The sequence below is a fragment of the Alternaria metachromatica genome (assembly GCF_023757995.1).
Source record: "Alternaria metachromatica strain BMP 0045 chromosome Unknown scaffold_4, whole genome shotgun sequence".
NCBI classification, from domain to species: Eukaryota; Fungi; Ascomycota; class Dothideomycetes; order Pleosporales; family Pleosporaceae; genus Alternaria; species Alternaria metachromatica.
Window position 1 is genome coordinate 253,115 of NW_026055495.1, and position 18,042 is coordinate 271,156.

An 18,042-nucleotide genomic window follows, 5' to 3' on the forward strand; every position below is an offset into this window, starting at 1 on the left:
ATAGTCATGGTCTGTCTCCAACTATGCCGTCTCTGCTTCGTGGTGATGTGATGTGCTATTGCGCTGCCGGGATGTGTGTCGCGGGCGCGTTTTGTGGGCGGATGCCAGACTAGCCTAGTGCGAGGCCTCCGAAATCCAAAGTCGTGCCTCCGACCGTGCTGCCTGCTCCCACCCATCTACACGTTCACAACGCGACAAGCTCATTACAATAATGGCCCAAGAAAGAGAAGGAGACCAACTGGGGTATCATTTACATGTACACTCATCCGCTGCCTTTGAGCCGCACGACATCCAGACTCCCTCGCTCAAGTTCCGAATGTGTTGAGGTAAGTGTTAAGGCGAGCGGCGTTGCGAGCGGCGTTGAGGCGAGCCTGCGTTTCGTCGTCGTCATCGAAAGTGTTGAGGTAAGTGTTAAGGCGAGCGGCGTTGCGAGCGGCATTGCGAGCGGCATTGCGAGCGGCGTTGCGAGCGGCGTTGAGGCGAGCCTGCGTTTCGTCGTCGTCATCGAAATGATCACCTCCCGGCGGGGGACCACCGTTTCCCGGAGGATTGTTATTCAGGTCGTGGTTCCTCCCGATGCGGTTCCAGTCGGTTTGGCCGTCTTCTCGTCCACCATTGACATGCGCGTGTGTCGCGAAACTGGACAACACGTCAGCGACCATCAAGTAACGCCATTCCGAAGAACATGATCTTACAAGCGACTGTCTGGTCTGTTATGTGGACCACTCGCAATATATCCATAAAAATGCTTAGGGCTAGGCGGAGGCAGAGGCGCAGGCGGATATCCCATATTAGGTGGAGTTGGGGGTGGAAGCGGAGGCCTATGATTTTGAGGGTAATGCACGTAAGTTGGCTCATATCCTGAAGGTGGCCATGTTGGAGTTGGCCTGTAGTCTGGAGGGGGGCGCGTTGGAGTCGGCTGGTGACGCGGTGGATCTGGCATCACTCTGGGCCCGTAGTCTGGAGAAGAAGGATCAGGCGAAGGTACATATTGAGCGGTCCGGGATCTTGTTTCCCAAGGCGCTGACGATATGTAGGGTGAGGCGTGATCTATGTACGCAGATCGGTGGGAAGGTATGGGAACTGGTGGTTTTGGATAACTACAAGCATATCAGCGTTATGATAGCACGGATGGCATGGCGACTGACCCCGGCTGCGGTATGACTTGGCCATCAGAAAATATGTACTGGTGTTTCTGCTCGTCGAATCGCCAATACTTTTGTCGCGGTGGGTCGTAATGCCAATCCATGTTAGGCTCCATAACAGACAGCTTTCGAATTGACGCAGAAGTTTGGCGGGGCGAGCCCTGCCTAACCTACGCTTTGCGACCGAATGCCTGAGGCTCCCCTGTCGCTTGCAGGTCCTTCAGCATGTAACCTCAGCTCGCTAATTGGTTAACCAATATCAGCCACCAGCCTGGCCACGTCACAGGCTTTCGGGCCAGGAATATGGAGGACTCGACTTTATCGGTAAACCTGCACTACGAGCAGCGGCAATTGGGTCAAGAAGCTGCTAAGGTTGACACGATGCAGCAGTATTCTACAGAGATACAAAGGTTTCATGTTGTGATAGGCGTATCACTCTGCATAGCCGAATATGAGTGGTCGCCCCTTGTATCACGCGGAGGCGCACGTCGATTGGAGCCAGGCCCTTGCACAAATCCGGTGAAGATGCGTGGCGCCTATGCCCCCAGGGTCGAACAACATCAGCCTGGCGCCTTCAACTCCTTAACGTTGTACTCTGCAGACATTATAAGAACCCGACAATATCTTTGATGCGAGCCTCTGCGCCATACCTTTTGCTACTGCGTTCGTATCTGCAGCAAGGTGACATCTCCTGGGCTGGTTTGCGCATGTTTTGCGATCTTTCAGCCTGCTACACTGTCGGTAGTCTTGAAGACGCTTATCTGGCTTGAGTGGTATGTGTGATTCGGTTCTCTCTAGGGTTCTTATTGTGTTTCTTCGACAATCTCAGCTTCGGAAGCTCGTATGAATATTACAGCTAGTAACTTGCTTACGTCGCATAGAACACCAACCAGCATCAAGTCGCACACGTAACACACAGAAAGCATAGCCGGGTATTGAATTTGATGTACTGAATCGATGTCGCTTCTCACGGAGCCCCGAGTCGGACGCTGGATAGATGAGAATAATGATCACAGTATGTCACCAGTGAAGCCTCGCTTTGAATCTAGTCCTAACATGTTGCACAGGGCTCCAATGGTTGGAAACAGACTACGTAGCCCAATGGCTGAAAGTTCCTGTTGCCTTCTGTCTTACGCTCAGCACACCTTACATCATTCGGATAGCAATCAGTAGCTGCGCAGGCCTCATGAAGATCTTGTCCAGACGGAACAACCATGCCGCAGCCCAAGATGAAGAGACACAGCGTCCGAACGCTACAGGACTACCGAAAGATGCAAAGACAGGACGGCAGATGGCGCGTAGTATATATCAAATCTTTCGCCAACAGGAGTCAAGACTAGAGCTCCGACACCAATTCTTCTATTTCTTTGTTCTTGGCACTTTGTGCTTTGTCTTCCTCTCTCAACTCATTGTAAGTTCTATCCTGGCAGACAAGGTAGCGACGGGCCCGGTGGGTCTGCTTAAAAACGACAAAAACGACGATTGTGGTCTCTGGGAATATGACAACATGAAGTGGGGCGAAGATAACGCTGCTATGGCGGATAGCTTGATGGCGTCAAGGGAAATCAGAGCAGCGACTTACGCTCAAGAGTGCTATAGATGGGGCAAAGTGAACGGAACAGAAGAGCAGAATGGAAAAGAGAAAGAGGGAAAAGAAAAGGAGGAAGAAGACAAGAGGAGCAAAGTGAAGAGGGGCAAGGCTATGAAGTGCGACTTCTTTTACACTCCTGATCTGGAGTTTTACAGGGCAAGAGCACCGTGCCCATTTAGCAAAAGTGCTGTCTGTCACACTGGCGGGATACACAAACTGCCAGCAGTCACGTTCGACACCAAAAATCTGGACTCGAGCTTGCTGGGTATCAACTCCAACCCAACATACAAGTTCCGACGAACGTCAACATGCGTCCCGCTGAGTGCTGAATCTCCTTATGTAAAGCACTTCACCAATAGCCCTACCGATCACGGATTTGTGTATTTCTATGGAGGGTTCAATGATGTCCGTAACGATTGTCCGAGCAATCCCAAGAAGATAAGAAACTGGACAATGCGTCTAGTTGGCCATCCTTTTGACTGGCTAGCGCCAGTGTATCGTTTGAAGTAAGTCTCTCAATGTTACAGCCAGAACACTTTCTAATCACTTCGGTGCTCTCACAGCACATGGGCCACATCACGAGCTGAGCCTAGATGTGACTATTGGCAGCCTATTGACGAATTGAAGTCAGCCCCCGGACTGAATACAGAGACAAGAAACAAGACGCTCACAATCATATTCGTCACAGCTCTACACATTGTGTATGCCAACAATAGTGTCGATCCCATTTTCCCAGCTACGGCCAAATACCGATTTCCGGACGATACTGTGGACTACTACATAAATGACAGTCCAAAATCACGCGCGTTTACGTGCATAGATGAGACTCAGTTTTGCGACCCAACTGGTAAGATTTGCTGGCATGCATACGACACGATACCAAAAAAGGTTGCACATATCGCTAGGGACCCAGCGTATGGATTCATGGCCAACGCGCTCAGGAAGTCCAACACTTACGACACCATCAAATTGCGATTGGGTAGCAGTCTCCTAGCCCAGCAACGTGTTGGTGACGCAAGATCGCAAGCTCTGGATAACGATCACTGGGAAGTCGAAGCGGAACATATGTTCAGGGCATCTCTAGCACGAGCGCAATTCGATGCTTGGAGCCTAGCGAGCGGGGAAGACCATGACAAAAGTGCTTACAAAAATACCGTCGAGGATGAGTTTGCTAAAAGAATGTGCGGTCTATTCAAATTCCGTACCTCTGGACACGTCAACGTACTAGTATGGAAATTCTTCCTGTTGTGCTGCGTGTTGCCGGCCACATTCCTTTTGAGTGTTCAATGGAAAACCTACCTTCAAATATGGTATGATACCACGCAATTGGTGGAGAGACTTTCTCGCAAGAGAGGAAAGAGCCGGGATGATGATTCTGCTGCGGCTCCTATGCTCGCAAACCCGGAAGTCAATGATGACCCTTTTGTGGTGGGTTCCGCACCGTCGACGCGTCGAGGTTCGGAGACACCGACTGCCTCTCACCCTCCAATAACACTGCGAAACCCCTCGCCGAATGAGGAACCATCTATAGAAGATCATCCAACGGCTTCCAATGTCGCAGACGAGCAACTATCCCAACCACCGGCACCGACTGGTGACTCGACAACAACACCACCTGGCACCAACTTGCCTACTCGTAGGGAGACATCATCTACCCACCCACCAACACCGCCTACCCGCACAGTAGCAGTTCCTGCTAACACAGAGACACCACTTATCGCCAGTTCGGCCCGTGATATAATAGACTATGGAACATCCAGTGCCAATCAGAGTGTACATAGTTGTGGGGACGCTGCAAACGCCGATCAATCGCCTTCTCCAGTCGCTGCTATGGAACAACCAGCTGTCAATGATGGAGCGCACAGTCAGCTGAATGATGAAGGGGAGGATGAATGGTCACCACTACTCTTCCATCTCCCGTTTCTCGCTCTCGGGTATATTGCCAAAATCCTTTGGGGAAGAATGAGGACTCTGGTCAAAGACGCTTTTGTCGCTGCTTGGAATGCCGTCAAGAGTGTCTGGGGAAGAAGATGGACTTCGACCAACGACGCTCCCGCTTAGCTGCTCTATCAATAGGAAGTATATAGGCTTATGAACTTGTGGTATCTTTGGCAGTCTTCCGGCCGTCCTTTCCGTTTGGTTAGTAGCGAGGGTACTAAGGTCTTTCATTTTACAATGCCCGTTAAACTTCATCCGCGATCATCTCGAGACCTAACGTGTTCTCAAGCTGAATATACCACGGTGGTGATTGGGAGCGATCTGAAATACCCCATGGAAGGGATGTACAAATCCGTGGGGGCAACGATTGTGCAGCTTACTACAATTACTCAATTTAGTAGAGTTTGCGAGCCCCGCGTTAGATGCGCCACAAATCCGGTGGAAGCACCTCCCTAGTCTAGGATATATGATTACATTCTGACCCTTGACGGCAAGGCCTTCGAGGCTGATATGGCGTTGTGTCAGGCCGCCTGCTGCGCCCTTCTCAAGGGTTACCACTTCGGGCTTAGCGTTTCCCGTTTCGGAAAGCCAAGATCTCCGCACGCGTGGCTACGGAGTAGGGCCTTATAGAGAAGTTCCTCTTGAATAAGGCAAAGTTGACCCATAAGTGATACTGCGTGCAATTCGTGCTGCGCAATCTACGATTCGACCATTGCAGACCTGCGCTCTAAAAGATGACTGCCATGACCACGACCTTAGTCGAAGACGATCGGAGTGTCGCCAGTAAGTACTCCAAGCATTGTATATTCATACGAGAGTACTAACCATCCCGATACAGACATCGATGCCTCCTCACTAGTGCATGTTGAACCCACCGCAGAGAATGCGGACCTCTACACCATGGATCTCCCAGAGTACACTCAACAGGTCGCGGGCGGAGAAATCTCGGTAGATGCGGAGTCGACGCAAAACGAAAAGCCACGCAGTCAAGACCAGTCGCCGGCATACGATCCACATCCGAGCCCAGAACCGCGGGCTCTCCAAGAAGAGCACGAGTATGACATACAACAGGATGTTAGCGACCACGACAACCCATCGCATACTGGTTCACCGAACCCTCAAGCCTTGACACACGACTTCACAGAACCTGATGCCGCTGCAAACCTTGCTAGCCTACGAGCATGTAGCATCCTTCACGATAGACCAGCAGTATGGCTTGTGAAGCGGAAGAGCCTGGCCCTATCGCCGCTTGCGGCTGCGGTGCTTACTAAAGAGGGTCTTCTTCAACCCAAAGACTTGCATCTGTAAGTAGTTTCGCAATGCAACAAACGGTGGCTACCACTGACACCCACTACAGCATATCTCAATACTCAGACATGAAGCACGACCCCACCGACCCGGTATCCGCTGCATTCCTCACTACCTACGACGTGGTAAGCGGGATCATGCTGGGTCTCATAGCAGGTCCGGTGGAACTGGGCAAACAAACAACACCAATGTTACTGCAGCGCGAGATAAGACGCAAAGAGAACCAGGACGGGACTGCGAACCCATCACCTCCTCTCGACACCAAAGACTCGCCTCATGTGGCACGCCAAGTAGCCCTCGGTACCGCAAAAGGATTCGGACGCATCATCACCACCAGTCTCAAGAGTCCGGCGATTGTCATGCATGGTATTACTCGAGGTTTCCATAACCTTCCTAAAGCGTATGGCGAGGAGGTGCGGCAGTATGAGAATGTGACTGGGTTGAGGAGTGGGCTGCTGGTCAGCTTCAAGAGCTTTGGCTACGGACTGAGTGATGGTATAAGGGATCTTATAATCAAACCCATCGATGGTGCGGAGAAGAATGGTGTCCTGGGTTTTGCTGCTGGATGTGCGACTGGCGTTATGAATGCGGCCTTTAAGCCTGCTGCTGGTAAGTGGCCCTTTATTATAGATGACGACTGGTTGGCTGACTGAATCTAGGCGCGTGCGGGCTTGTCGGGTACTCATCGGTTGGAGTATATAAATCGATCCGCGACATCGGTTCGGTAAAGAAGGAAGATCCAATACATGTGGTGCAAAGGCTGGGCGAAGTCGAATATCAACAGGCGAGCGATGCGGATAGGCTGTACATAGTGCGTCTCTGGTGTCAAACGCAGATGCGCGTGCGCATATGTTAGCTTGTTGAATGCACCGTCTCGGTTTGTCGATGCTGTGATTTCATGGTTCAAGTGATGTATTGCGTGAGAAGAAGCTTCGCTCGGGTCGAAGATACTATCCCTTAACCAATGCGTTGGCCGATCTAGCGTTTCCAGCCTTTAGCTCGATGCAGAGGCCTTGCTTTCCGGTACGCCATACGCCCTCTTCATCAAGTAGTGACTAAGTTGCCATTTCTGAATTTTGTCAGTAACTCTAAGTTCCACGAGGGTTGATCGTCAATGTACCACTACTTGCTGACTCTCGAAATAGTCCTTCCATTCCTTGTCCTCCGCGAGATCGACGACCACGTCCCATGGCCACTGCTCAGACTCTAGCTCGACGAGAGTAAAGTATTTGTGTAGCTCTTTCTTGTCTTTGGTCTCGAACTTTCCGCCCTGCATCGTTGTTGCGTTGTCAACCTCGAAGAGGCGAAACCGCAGTACGTCTGGTGAACTAGATATTGTGGGGCCGACGACTTCTCTGTAGTATTTCATGACTTCCTCTTCCTTGTCGGCTGGTACGCTCCACTCCATTGCCGCCACGCTTGCGACGTATTCGATGTCTATCGACATTAGTCCGTCATCGCCGGCTTTATCCGCACCCGTGATCTTACCACCACCGTCACCGGACCAGTCGTCTTGTTTCCAACTCTTGATTTCCCGATAGGACCGAAGATCAAGAAGTAGGCCTTTGAGCGAAGCCTGCAAATCGGCATTTGGTGGATGGTATTGTGCGTCGTACATGTCTTTGTTGGCTTGGTCGACACTCTTTATTTCCCATACGGTCATGTAAGGCCATGGCGCGTCCAACCTTCCCACTGGCTCATTCTCCATACCACTCGCTGTTACTTCGCAATGTAAAGCATGCTTTGCGTTGTGTGGATTCAGTGAAGGTAGGTGTACGTTCTCGTACCACTCTTCGCGTCCCTCTGGGATATTCGCCCATACGCAAGCTATGCCAGCCATGTTGTTCCGATTTCGCAGCGAGGTTTGTCGCAAGTTCAGTAGCTAAAATTCCTCTGGTTCCAGGGGTCCAAAGTGTTAAATGCAGGTGTTTGTGCCGAGCTGTCAGTCAACGTTTGCAACGGGGAAAAGATGGAGGGACAGCTAGTCTGCAACGTGACGCGGCTGTTGCCATATTATTATGACAGACCCTGAATCACAGCTGTGTATGATAGTCCCTACGAGACGGTCCGACCGCATTTTGCTCGACCAGACCACCCTGTTTCGGAGGTAGATAAAGCGGTATATACGCCGTCGCTTAGCCAATGGACGATGATGCGAGCGGACGTGATTGGCTATTGATACCTGAGACGTAAGGCGACAAATTCTTTCAGGACGTGGGCTAATGTGCATGTGTCGTAGGCGATCGACGTTCCCCACAACCTGCCACGAATGCCTGAAGTCGGAGAATTCGAAGCGCGGGTAGCGCCGAAAGGATCAGTGATGTGCCAGCATCAGCCGATTGATTGATGCCAAATTCATGGCTTCACCGGTCATTCGTGTAGGATTTTCTTATCTGAATTCTTGGAGGTATAGGAAGCGCATTGTGCATGTCAGGAGTGACACTAAGGTTGGGCCTTCCTGCGGTCCGCTACGACCCTAGCGCCGGCAGCACAACGGCGTTACCCCCGCTTAGGGGCCTTGGACGCCTGTCCCTACAAGACACATGCCTGTCGACACCTCGTGAGCCAACCTTGGCCCAAGTCACGATGCTTCTGTTTCACTCAAACATTCCGAAATTCTGCGATTTCTTCACGGGCCGAATCGTGAAAGTTGCCCTCGCTCGGTGACTGACGTGTATGCGGTTTTGATCATCTGACTAGATAGATGAATCGCCGGTTATATAGAGCCGCCTGCAGTCGCACGTGAAAGCGAGCTCGGATTTTACCAGGACACCCTGAACGGACTACCAGTCGATCGGTCGTAGGCAGATCGACGCGCAAGGAGATCTCGCTGTTCGTGCCCGTGCTGAGGAAGGTGCTTTTTCTCACAGACATGGTTCGCTGGGCCCATGACAGTATAGTAAACTTGGATTTTGCCCCAGGCCCCTGGACGAGTGCGCCATAGTGATCTACTCTCGCGGCACTATGTACCCACATCTGTGCCGTACCTCAAAAGCCACAGAGTTCTGAAGAAGGCAACATTCGCGATTGCCACACCTACAATCCAGGAAACAGAGGTCCCAACAAAAATCTCGGTCTTCAATCTGGTACAACACATGGGTCCTATGGAAGACGGAGTTCAATCAAGATCGAAGTTGAAATCTGGTTCGTGGCTTACCGGCTCTATGGGTATCGGAAGAAGAGCTACCTTGTACGGAAGAAAGCCCGTGCTTTCGCGGTCCAGAAACGAGAGTAATCAATCGTGTCCGCACGGATGGGGTTAGAATGATCATCAACAGCGTTCTTCCAGGCGGGTAACAAGGGGGCGAGGAGCGACTACACCACAGGTCTATCTTGAGCATGCACAAAAACAACTCACAACGAACAGAGTGGCTCCAAGGTCGTGAAGTGGCGTGTATGTATCTGCCGACAGTCACCAGATCATATAGTTGTCTGTTTTACCAAACTACACTGGCAGCTTCTATGAATAGTAGCGCTCCAGCGCTTCTCAACAGACAGCGGAAGAACATCATCAGTAGATGAGCACCAACAATCTTCCCGTGTGCGCAATCAAGTACCTGGGAATAGCAATGATCTGATAAGTTCTCCTGCTAGATCGTGCAGATACCCGAAGCAGGGACCTGGCAGGTGTTATGCCGTACGAACTTGTAGAACAGCCAGAGCAGAGAGCATAACCCGATGAAGGTTTATAAAAGCTTCATGTTTCGTCGATTATAAGCTCATCTTCATAACATCGTCCCGGCTTGCTCAAACAGTCTTCTTCATTTTGCAGTATCATAAACCAAATTCCAAGATGCGGATTCTTCTTCTCTCCGCTGTCACGTCGACCTTCTTCGCTTTTGCCTACGGCGCTGGAAGTGCCGTCCAAGGCACCGGTTCAACCACTCGTCAGTGGTCCTGTTGCAAGAACTCCTGCTCTTGGCCCGGCAAAGCTCTTGTCGACAAGCCAGTCCTGACGTGCGACGCGAGCGACAATCTCCTCGACAACTACAACAGGCGCGACGGCTGCGAAAGTGGCGGTGGCTCATATGCATGCTCTGATCTCAGCCCATGGGCTGCGAGTAACGACTTGGCGTATGGCTTCGCCGCAGTCAATCTTGCAGCTTCGAACGAATCCGCGTGGTGTTGCTCTTGCTACTCGTATGTTCCTTCAATTTGATGAACGAGCAGTGACTGACCGACTCTAGTCTGACGTTTACTTCCGGGCCAGTCAACGGAAAGAAGATGATCGTCCAAGTCACGAACACCGGGTCTGATCTAGGAGAGGATCAGTTCAACATTGCCATCCCTGGTGGTGGTGAAGGTTCTACCCAAGGATGCACGAAGCAATATGGCGGCGCGGATGTCTGGGGTCAAGACTATGGTGGCGTAGCGCATCGCGACGACTGCGACGCCCTCCCTTCTGCGCTGCAAGCTGGCTGTTACTGGCGGTTCGACTGGTTTCGAGGAGCTGACAATCCTTCGGTCAACTGGGAGAAGGTGAAGTGCCCTGAAGCTTTGTCTGGCGTGTCTGGCTGCCGCCGCAACGATGACCCAATCCCGGGGCAGAATACTCCTTCGCCGACGCCTACAACATCCGCCCCCATATCTTCTGGTACTGTACAACCGGGAGGTCAATGTGGTGGCAAGTCTTACAAAGGTCCCACCCGATGCGTAGGACGCACCGTCTGTACCTACGTCGACGAGAATTCGTACTATTGCCTCGCGGACCCAGCTAACACAAGAACAACTCCAACGACTACAACCTCTGCTAGTGCCGCACCTACCATCGGCCTACCGTATGACCAATGCGGCGGGAATGGTTGGACTGGTCCCAGGACATGCAAGGATTCGGTGTGCGTGAGAATCGATGAATGTGAGTCCCGCTGTTTCGATCATATCACGCATGCCATCCCGAATCTCATACTGACGTATTGTAGATTACTCGCAATGCCAGCCACCGGTCTCATCTCAGAGATCCACCAGCACGCGAACTCAGACAACTGCTAGACCTACATCTACTCCACCTGCTCAACCAGCACCGCCGTTCACTCGCACCCGGCGCACGACCACGACTAGACCTGCGCCACCATTCGCTACGGGCCCAGTACAGCTCTATGACCAGTGGGGCAGACGTGGCAGGGCTCGACGACTTGTAACCAGGGCCTGGTTTGCTTCAAGGTCGACGAGTACTATTCGCAGTGTCAGAAACCATCCTAGGGATGCGAACGCGAATGGTTTTGGTGTGATGAGTCTGAAGCCTCCGGTGCATCGCTGGTAGAGAAGTGTTGCGCTCGTATATGTAAGAATTAGTGGGATGAGGAACTTGTAGCTTGCCGAAACACAATGCGAATTTGGATGACACTAAATGCCAATGAGTATCGCGATCAAGGACGTAAATTCGGTCGTCTCTTGCAACGACGCAACGACTCAGCTGCATCGTCCATATCTTTCTCTTCGTCCGTCCTCTCTGACCCAACTCATAGCTTCGCCTTAACCCCAAAACTCTTCTGCACAGCCTCAACCCCCCTCTTCGCAACATCCTCATCCTGACTCGGCAACCCCGTACTACACCCCACCGCCCCCACAACAACACCATCCTTCACAATCGGCACACCACCCGCAATTGTCATAAACCTGCCCCCATTGCTGTGATTGATGCCATACGCCGGCCCACCAGGATACACATTGTCTTTGTAAACAGAGGTAGGCGCGCGATGACCTGCAGCTGTGAAAGCCTTGTCGATGGCGATGTTGATGGATGTGAGCTTTGCGCCTTCCATGCGGGCGAATGCTAGTAGATGGCATGCGTTGTCCATGATGGCGATGTTCATTGGTACGTTGATTTCTTTGGAGCGCTGCTCGGCGGCGGCGAGGGCGATGCGCGCACCGTCGAGGGTTAGCGTTGGGATGAATTTTGTGCTCATGATGGCTTTTGGTAGAGAGGGTTGATAGTCTGATGGGAGTAACGCGCTGCTGGACGCGGTGTTATGGTGCTGATGATGGACCTCGGATATTGCAGGATAATGACGTAGGCGTGCTTTGATTGGCCCGTGTTGCGGAAGCGCTTGCTTTCACGCGGGTCCGCTTCATCGAAGACAACATCAGCTCATAATGTTCATTAATCATACCTGCTCTCGCATTTATCCTTTGACAGGCCTCCAGTACCTTTGCGATTGATGTCACCAGGCTCCATCGCATAACCTGGACTGATGTTGAGACGAACAAATTCCACGCGACAAGCCTTGGGAGAACTCCGCAATGTGGAATCCAGCAACATGCTATCACAGTGACCTGCGAAGACGATAGTCCAATCAACGAGGCTGCTCGGACTGTCTTTCTCAGACAATCTTCGTCGATGACTGACATTTCAAGGCTGCCTGACCACCTTTCGTTCTTGTCCTTTTCGGTCATCTGTTCACATCGATCGATTCACTATATCGAAGTACTTCATTTTCGTTTAAAAAGGTTAAAAAGCAGAAACAGGCATCCTTTGGTTTTTTCACATCTTGGCGAAGGTATTGTCTGAGCTCGGGGTAAGATCAGTGTCGCAAATGCGAAATGTGTAATTGAACGCGAGTCTTTACGGAGCTCCATTAATAGGGTGTATTCTCGTCCTTGAACATGCGCACTGAGAAGCTCATTCCTGGTAGGTGCCTGAAATCGACTACGAATCGCTATGGCTTCCTTTCACTCTATGGAGACGGGCATTGTTCGATTACGGGTATGCAGGCGGCCACTGGACGACATTCACGTGTATTTTCCACCTTCACTTACTAAACCGCCTGACACGCGAGTATGGGTCCGTGATTACCAGTGCGTCATGTGTTGTTCACGACGCAAGCTCCAGTACATTACCTCTCGGCCTACCCAGCCGTAACCTCACCCGTCGTACGCCGATCTAGCGTCACGATACCGCGACAGCAACGGAAAAATTCGCAATCTACTTCGCTATCACGACCATGAAAGAAGAAGATATCCTCGCGCGCCAATCCCGTCCGCAGAGGCATTCTACCTGGGTCCCCAAAAGCCGCGACTGGCGTTATGCGACCGGCGTTTTCCAACATGATGACAACGAAGACGCGCCCAACAATCGGTCGGCGTGGGATGAGATGGACTACGACTATCAGGTCGCCGATCCGGGCAAGAACAGGAGTAGGAGTGGCAGTGGCCCAAGCAATGGCGACATCAAAGCGGTCGATGTAAGCGCCCCGGTGCCAGCTACTCCAAAAAGCGCAAAGAAGAGAGCCCTATCGGATCTCCCGAAAGCCACCGTAAAGGTCCGAGCATTCAAGAGGAAGTCAAAGTCAAAGGCTGCAAAGAAGAATGTATGGATGTCAGTAGCAAGGCGCCAGCGGATCAGCCACGATGATGTAGAGGGCGAAGAGCCAGACTACCAGACCTATAGCCTGACCGTCAGGTTGCGCTTCTCAGGCAGGCTCATCATAGAGGATGCGCTTCCGGCTGTATCAACACCAGGCCCTGTGCATCTCCAACAGATACCAGACACACCTGCGAACTTCAGCATACCCTTCGATTCTCATACCCCTGCCACAGCTCGCACCGCGGCCTCGCTCTACACACCGCACATGTCGCATTCGGGCGAATCTGTACACACATATCCTCCCTTCCAGCGTCCATGGGTAGACGAAACGAAAGATTTCAACATGCGAGCAGCCCGCGGGGTTCTACAGAAACCCGGATTCGTAGGAAAGGACCTCGGAGTGCATTACACATGGTACAACGACGCAGTGCCCGTAGACGCTTTACTTCCTCCGGGAGTACCTCTTTCCGCCAAAGAAGTCATGGCCTACTACCCTCACCACGTCCGGTGGAAAAGCATGATGGTCCGACTAGCGAACAACGACTATCGGGGTGCGGACATCGTTGGTATGCAGGTAAGCCGTCGTCTTTCTAGTACCATGAGATAATTTATAGCTGACAGATCACAGGCATTCTTCCGTGGCCCCCCATCAACGGACATCACGGCCGCAGTCATGAACCAGTTCCAACGCGACTCTGTCAAGAAGATCATCGAGGGGTTCAAGACCGATACTATCAATGGGAAGCATGATGCCAACTTACATACCGATCACCTGGAGCCAGGCAGATACATCGCAGACAGACGCAGCGGCTACGTCTTGCCGACATTCAGTGATCTTCTGGGTGGTCTGAACCATCTACCGTCTGGTCTTGATGCGCGTGGCCTGACAGAGTGTCTGAGCTGGTATCTCCATGTTCGCGACTCTTTTACGCCGAGGCTAGAGTTGAACGTCCTGCATACCCAAGCTTTGATCCGCGCGCTTCGCATACCGCTCAAGCGGTATGGACCACAGAATCTGGATTGCAATGCTCTGAAGGAGTGGAAGGAGAAGGGGAGATTTGAGGAGCGAAAGGTGTACTATGAGCCGGCCAGACCTATGTCGACAAGAACAGGGGATGAAGCGCAGAAGAGGTCGCAACTGCACATGAACCTAGACAACCACGAAGTTAAGCTCGAGTACCAACTCCAGCTCCGCCACGTCCTCACGGTCCCTTTTCTCACCCTCCACAGTGTCATGGGCGAAGCGCTCAAGCTGGGTATCGAGAAAGCCGAGAACCGGATGACTGAGCGGGTGACCGCGGAGGGGAAGAAGATGTTGGAAGCTAAGTGGGCTGCAAGAGTAGCTGAGGATGTGGAGCCAGAAGAACAGTTGCGGAATGTGGAAGCGCAACAACTACAAGCGATGATAGAGAAGCCCGGACCAATTGATCGAGCAGAGGATAGCGCAGAAAAGTCTCATCCGGTCCCCCGAACAAGCCTCACGGCTGAAGCACTGCGTACCCTAGCTCCAGCACCGAGGAGAACATCTGTTTCGCAGCCACCGAATGGTGGGCCACTTGGTTACCGCGTTGCAGGTTCATCGACGCAAGCGTTGGGGAGACAGTCCCATGGAACGCCTGAGCCTATGTACCTCGACCGTGCCTGGGGTACGCCATCACCTTCTTCCGCATATGCGCCTCGCTCAGTGTATGGAAGGAGGGAATATGAGTCGCCAAGGCAGACAAATCAAAGGAGTGGAACGCAGCGTGGTGGATGGGGAGATAATCGTGGTGGATCGTATCGTCCAAGAGATCGGTAGGGGCGATACTTTTATTGGCGGATGAGGGTGGGATGAAGATGACGTAGTCACATGATGGGAGCAAAATCGATGTTATGATGACTTTCCGCGAAAACGTAGTATGATGTCGGGCCCGGAGAGCGATAGAAGGTTTCAAGTAAAGTCAGCAGGGTGTAAAATGGAACAGACGTACCCCGCGCTCAGCGGGATGTAGGCAGCAGCCATTACTGTGCCACTTGACATCGCGACTTGTCGAAGTTAGAGAGCGGTTGTAATCGCCTAATTACAGACACGTAATTACTTAGCTCTTAGGTATATAGCTAAAGATTTTATTTTAACTTTCTTTAGTAGTAGAATAATTATAATATACTTAATTATTTTTAATTATTAATTATCTTTAGCTTTAATAGTTATAAGCTTAGCTACTTAATTATAGAACTAATTTCTACTATATATTAAAGCTTACTAAAAGATAGATTAATTAATTTTATTTCTACTTTACTTTTTTTAAACTTTTTATAATTAGAACTTCTTTTACGTAATTACTATTTTACTTTTTACTTTTTTATTATTTTTTATATCTTTATATTAATTTTATACTCTAACTTTATAAATATAAGTAATTATAATATAGCTATTATAGCTATAGATATACTTTTTAAAAAGTAATCTAACTAAAATACTTAGTTTATACTTCTTAAGTAGTACTATAATAAGAAAAGTATTTAGAAAAATATTAATTCTAATCTTCTAGATATTAAATATATAGATACTTAGAAGTTTAAGTTTTCTAATTTTTTAATTCTAGAGCTTATAGCTTTAGCTTCTCTTTTTATAAAGCTAACTAAGAATTAAAAAAATAAGTATAATAAAGCTATCTATAAGTATAATACTTTTTTATAAAATTATAATTATAAAACTAAAAAAAGTACTATACTTATAGCTTACTAAAACTATAAGTCTAAGTAGTAGTTAAGAAAGAGTAAAAAAATTAATAATATTAAAAACTAAATTATATATACTATTATACTTAAGTATTTATTACTTATAACTATAAGTAATAATAGAAAAATAGTCTAGTCTCTTATAAAAACTCTTAAGACTATACTTACTTTTACTAATTAGACTATATAGTATATAGTTTATATAAAGTATTATACTTATTTTAAAAAGACTTAAAAAAGTACTACTAAAAAGTAGTTTACTAACTAGTTAATACTTTACTATAAAGTAAAGATTTTTAAGCTTTTAGAAGTTAAAAAACTTTTTATAATTACTAACTTTTTTACTATAGTTAAGAAGTTTAACTCTAAGTAAACCTACTAGTAGTAATATAATTAATTATTTACTATAGCTTTTAGAAAAAATATATTAAGCTTTAGTAATCTTAGTAAAATATTTAGTATAGTTTTTTAAAAAATATTAATTACTATAAAAAAAAAAAAAGCTAGTATAATTTTTAATACTATTATAGATTAACTTTCTACTTTTACTAAGTTAGATAAGAAGTAGTTAAGCTTACTACTTAAGCCTTATCTTTATAAACCTAATATAAAGTATAAGTAAAAGTCTATTTTATATTACTAATTATAAACTATAATTACTAGATCTAAGCTACTAGATATTTTACTAATAGAACTCTTAGCTTAAAATAAGTAAAAGATCTAGAAGTACTATTATAAAGAGAAGTAAAGTAGCTTATATAAAAAAGTTAAGTAATTTAGCTTAAAAATAAGTACTTTAGCTTCTAAGTATCTAAGTAATATAGTCTTAATAATTATTTACTCTAAGAAGCTAATTACTAAGTTTAGATCTTTTATCTTTAGTATAGACTTTAAGCTTTATATACTTTTAGCTAGTATAATTTTTAATAGTAGAGCTATAGTTTACTTAGTTAATAATAAAGCTTTAATTAAGTCTAATTTCTTTATTAAAACTAATAAAAAAATAGTTAAAGTAGGTAGCTAGATTCTTCTAGTAATTAGTATTAGTAATTATATACTTTATTTTATTCTTAGTACTTCTAAAGAACTTAAAAAAGCTAATCTTATACTTACTAGTATTAAGATTATCTTTAGTTTTTATACTAATATTATTTTAGAGAAGCTTCTTAAAAATAGTAGTATATAGTATATAGACTATAATTATATAATTAGAATAGATACGCTAAAGATATCTATTATTTATATAACTCTTAAGTATAAATTTAACCTTTTATTTATTAAATATAACTCTTCTATCTATTCTTCTAATTCTATTATTATAAATACTATTACTTACTTATAAGTTCTATAATTACGTATTAGTAATACTAATCTTTAGTACTAAAGATTTAGCTACTTAGATAAGTAAGCTCTTAAAGCTTTTATTAAAGCTATCTAAAATATAAAAATTATATATATATAGTATAGTAAATATAATAATTACGCTACTACTTATATATTTTAAAAAATCTTTTATTATTCTTATAAGCTATTACTACGTCTTTTCTTTAAAGTATTATAAAACTTATTTAACTTCTTTATAAGCTATATACTTAATAAATAAACTTTAATTATTAAAAAGAATTATTTAGATAAGCTATATAATTATAACTTAAAGAAGAAAACGCTAGACTTAGTAATAAAAGTTATAATAAGCTTTATAGCTATAGTTAAGTACTACTATTAGTAAAAGATTATAAAAATTTATTAAAATAATAATACTATAACACTACTTTAAAGAAAGTACTTAAGATATAAGAAATAAACTAAAGAGAAGAGAATTATAATTATAATATCTTTACTATATACCTATAAGCTTAATAGCTTAGTAGAAAGAGCTAGCTAAGAGCTTATTACTAAGTTAATTAAGATACGTATAAGCGCTAATCTTCTAGCTAAGCTTTAGCTAGTAATTATAAATATAGTAGCTTAACTTTATAAAATAAGTCTATTATAGCTTTATAGCTATTAATCTTTAGATTAGATATTATATAAAT

At 47.0% G+C, this 18,042-nt stretch overlaps 6 protein-coding genes across 6 annotated transcripts; 3 read left to right on the top strand and 3 right to left on the bottom strand.

Moving 5' to 3' along the window:
* Positions 1-305: 305 nt before the first annotated feature.
* Positions 306-675, bottom strand: J4E83_002458 (uncharacterized protein; the record flags this gene model as incomplete). The annotated part of the gene is made up of 2 exons (XM_049329404.1): positions 306-639; positions 671-675. 2 exons carry the CDS (start codon positions 673-675, stop codon positions 306-308), a joined length of 339 nt encoding a protein of 112 aa, XP_049191083.1.
* Positions 676-5,574: 4,899 nt separating this feature from the next.
* Positions 5,575-6,838, top strand: J4E83_002459 (uncharacterized protein; the record flags this gene model as incomplete). Its single annotated transcript, XM_049329405.1, has 3 exons — positions 5,575-5,978; positions 6,032-6,591; positions 6,642-6,838. 3 exons carry the CDS (start codon positions 5,575-5,577, stop codon positions 6,836-6,838), a joined length of 1,161 nt encoding a protein of 386 aa, XP_049191084.1.
* Positions 6,839-7,037: 199 nt separating this feature from the next.
* On the bottom strand, positions 7,038-7,822 carry J4E83_002460 (uncharacterized protein; the record flags this gene model as incomplete). The annotated part of the gene is made up of 2 exons (XM_049329406.1): positions 7,038-7,051; positions 7,117-7,822. 2 exons carry the CDS (start codon positions 7,820-7,822, stop codon positions 7,038-7,040), a joined length of 720 nt encoding a protein of 239 aa, XP_049191085.1.
* Positions 7,823-9,775: 1,953 nt separating this feature from the next.
* Positions 9,776-10,971, top strand: J4E83_002461 (uncharacterized protein; the record flags this gene model as incomplete). Its single annotated transcript, XM_049329407.1, has 3 exons — positions 9,776-10,122; positions 10,170-10,841; positions 10,902-10,971. 3 exons carry the CDS (start codon positions 9,776-9,778, stop codon positions 10,969-10,971), a joined length of 1,089 nt encoding a protein of 362 aa, XP_049191086.1.
* A 470-nt stretch (positions 10,972-11,441) lies between these two features.
* Positions 11,442-11,888, bottom strand: J4E83_002462 (uncharacterized protein; the record flags this gene model as incomplete). The annotated part of the gene is made up of 1 exon (XM_049329408.1): positions 11,442-11,888. The coding sequence occupies one exon, from the start codon at positions 11,886-11,888 to the stop codon at positions 11,442-11,444; it is 447 nt and encodes a 148-aa protein (XP_049191087.1).
* A 1,035-nt stretch (positions 11,889-12,923) lies between these two features.
* Positions 12,924-15,083, top strand: J4E83_002463 (uncharacterized protein; the record flags this gene model as incomplete). The annotated part of the gene is made up of 2 exons (XM_049329409.1): positions 12,924-13,859; positions 13,914-15,083. 2 exons carry the CDS (start codon positions 12,924-12,926, stop codon positions 15,081-15,083), a joined length of 2,106 nt encoding a protein of 701 aa, XP_049191088.1.
* Positions 15,084-18,042: the final 2,959 nt, after the last annotated feature.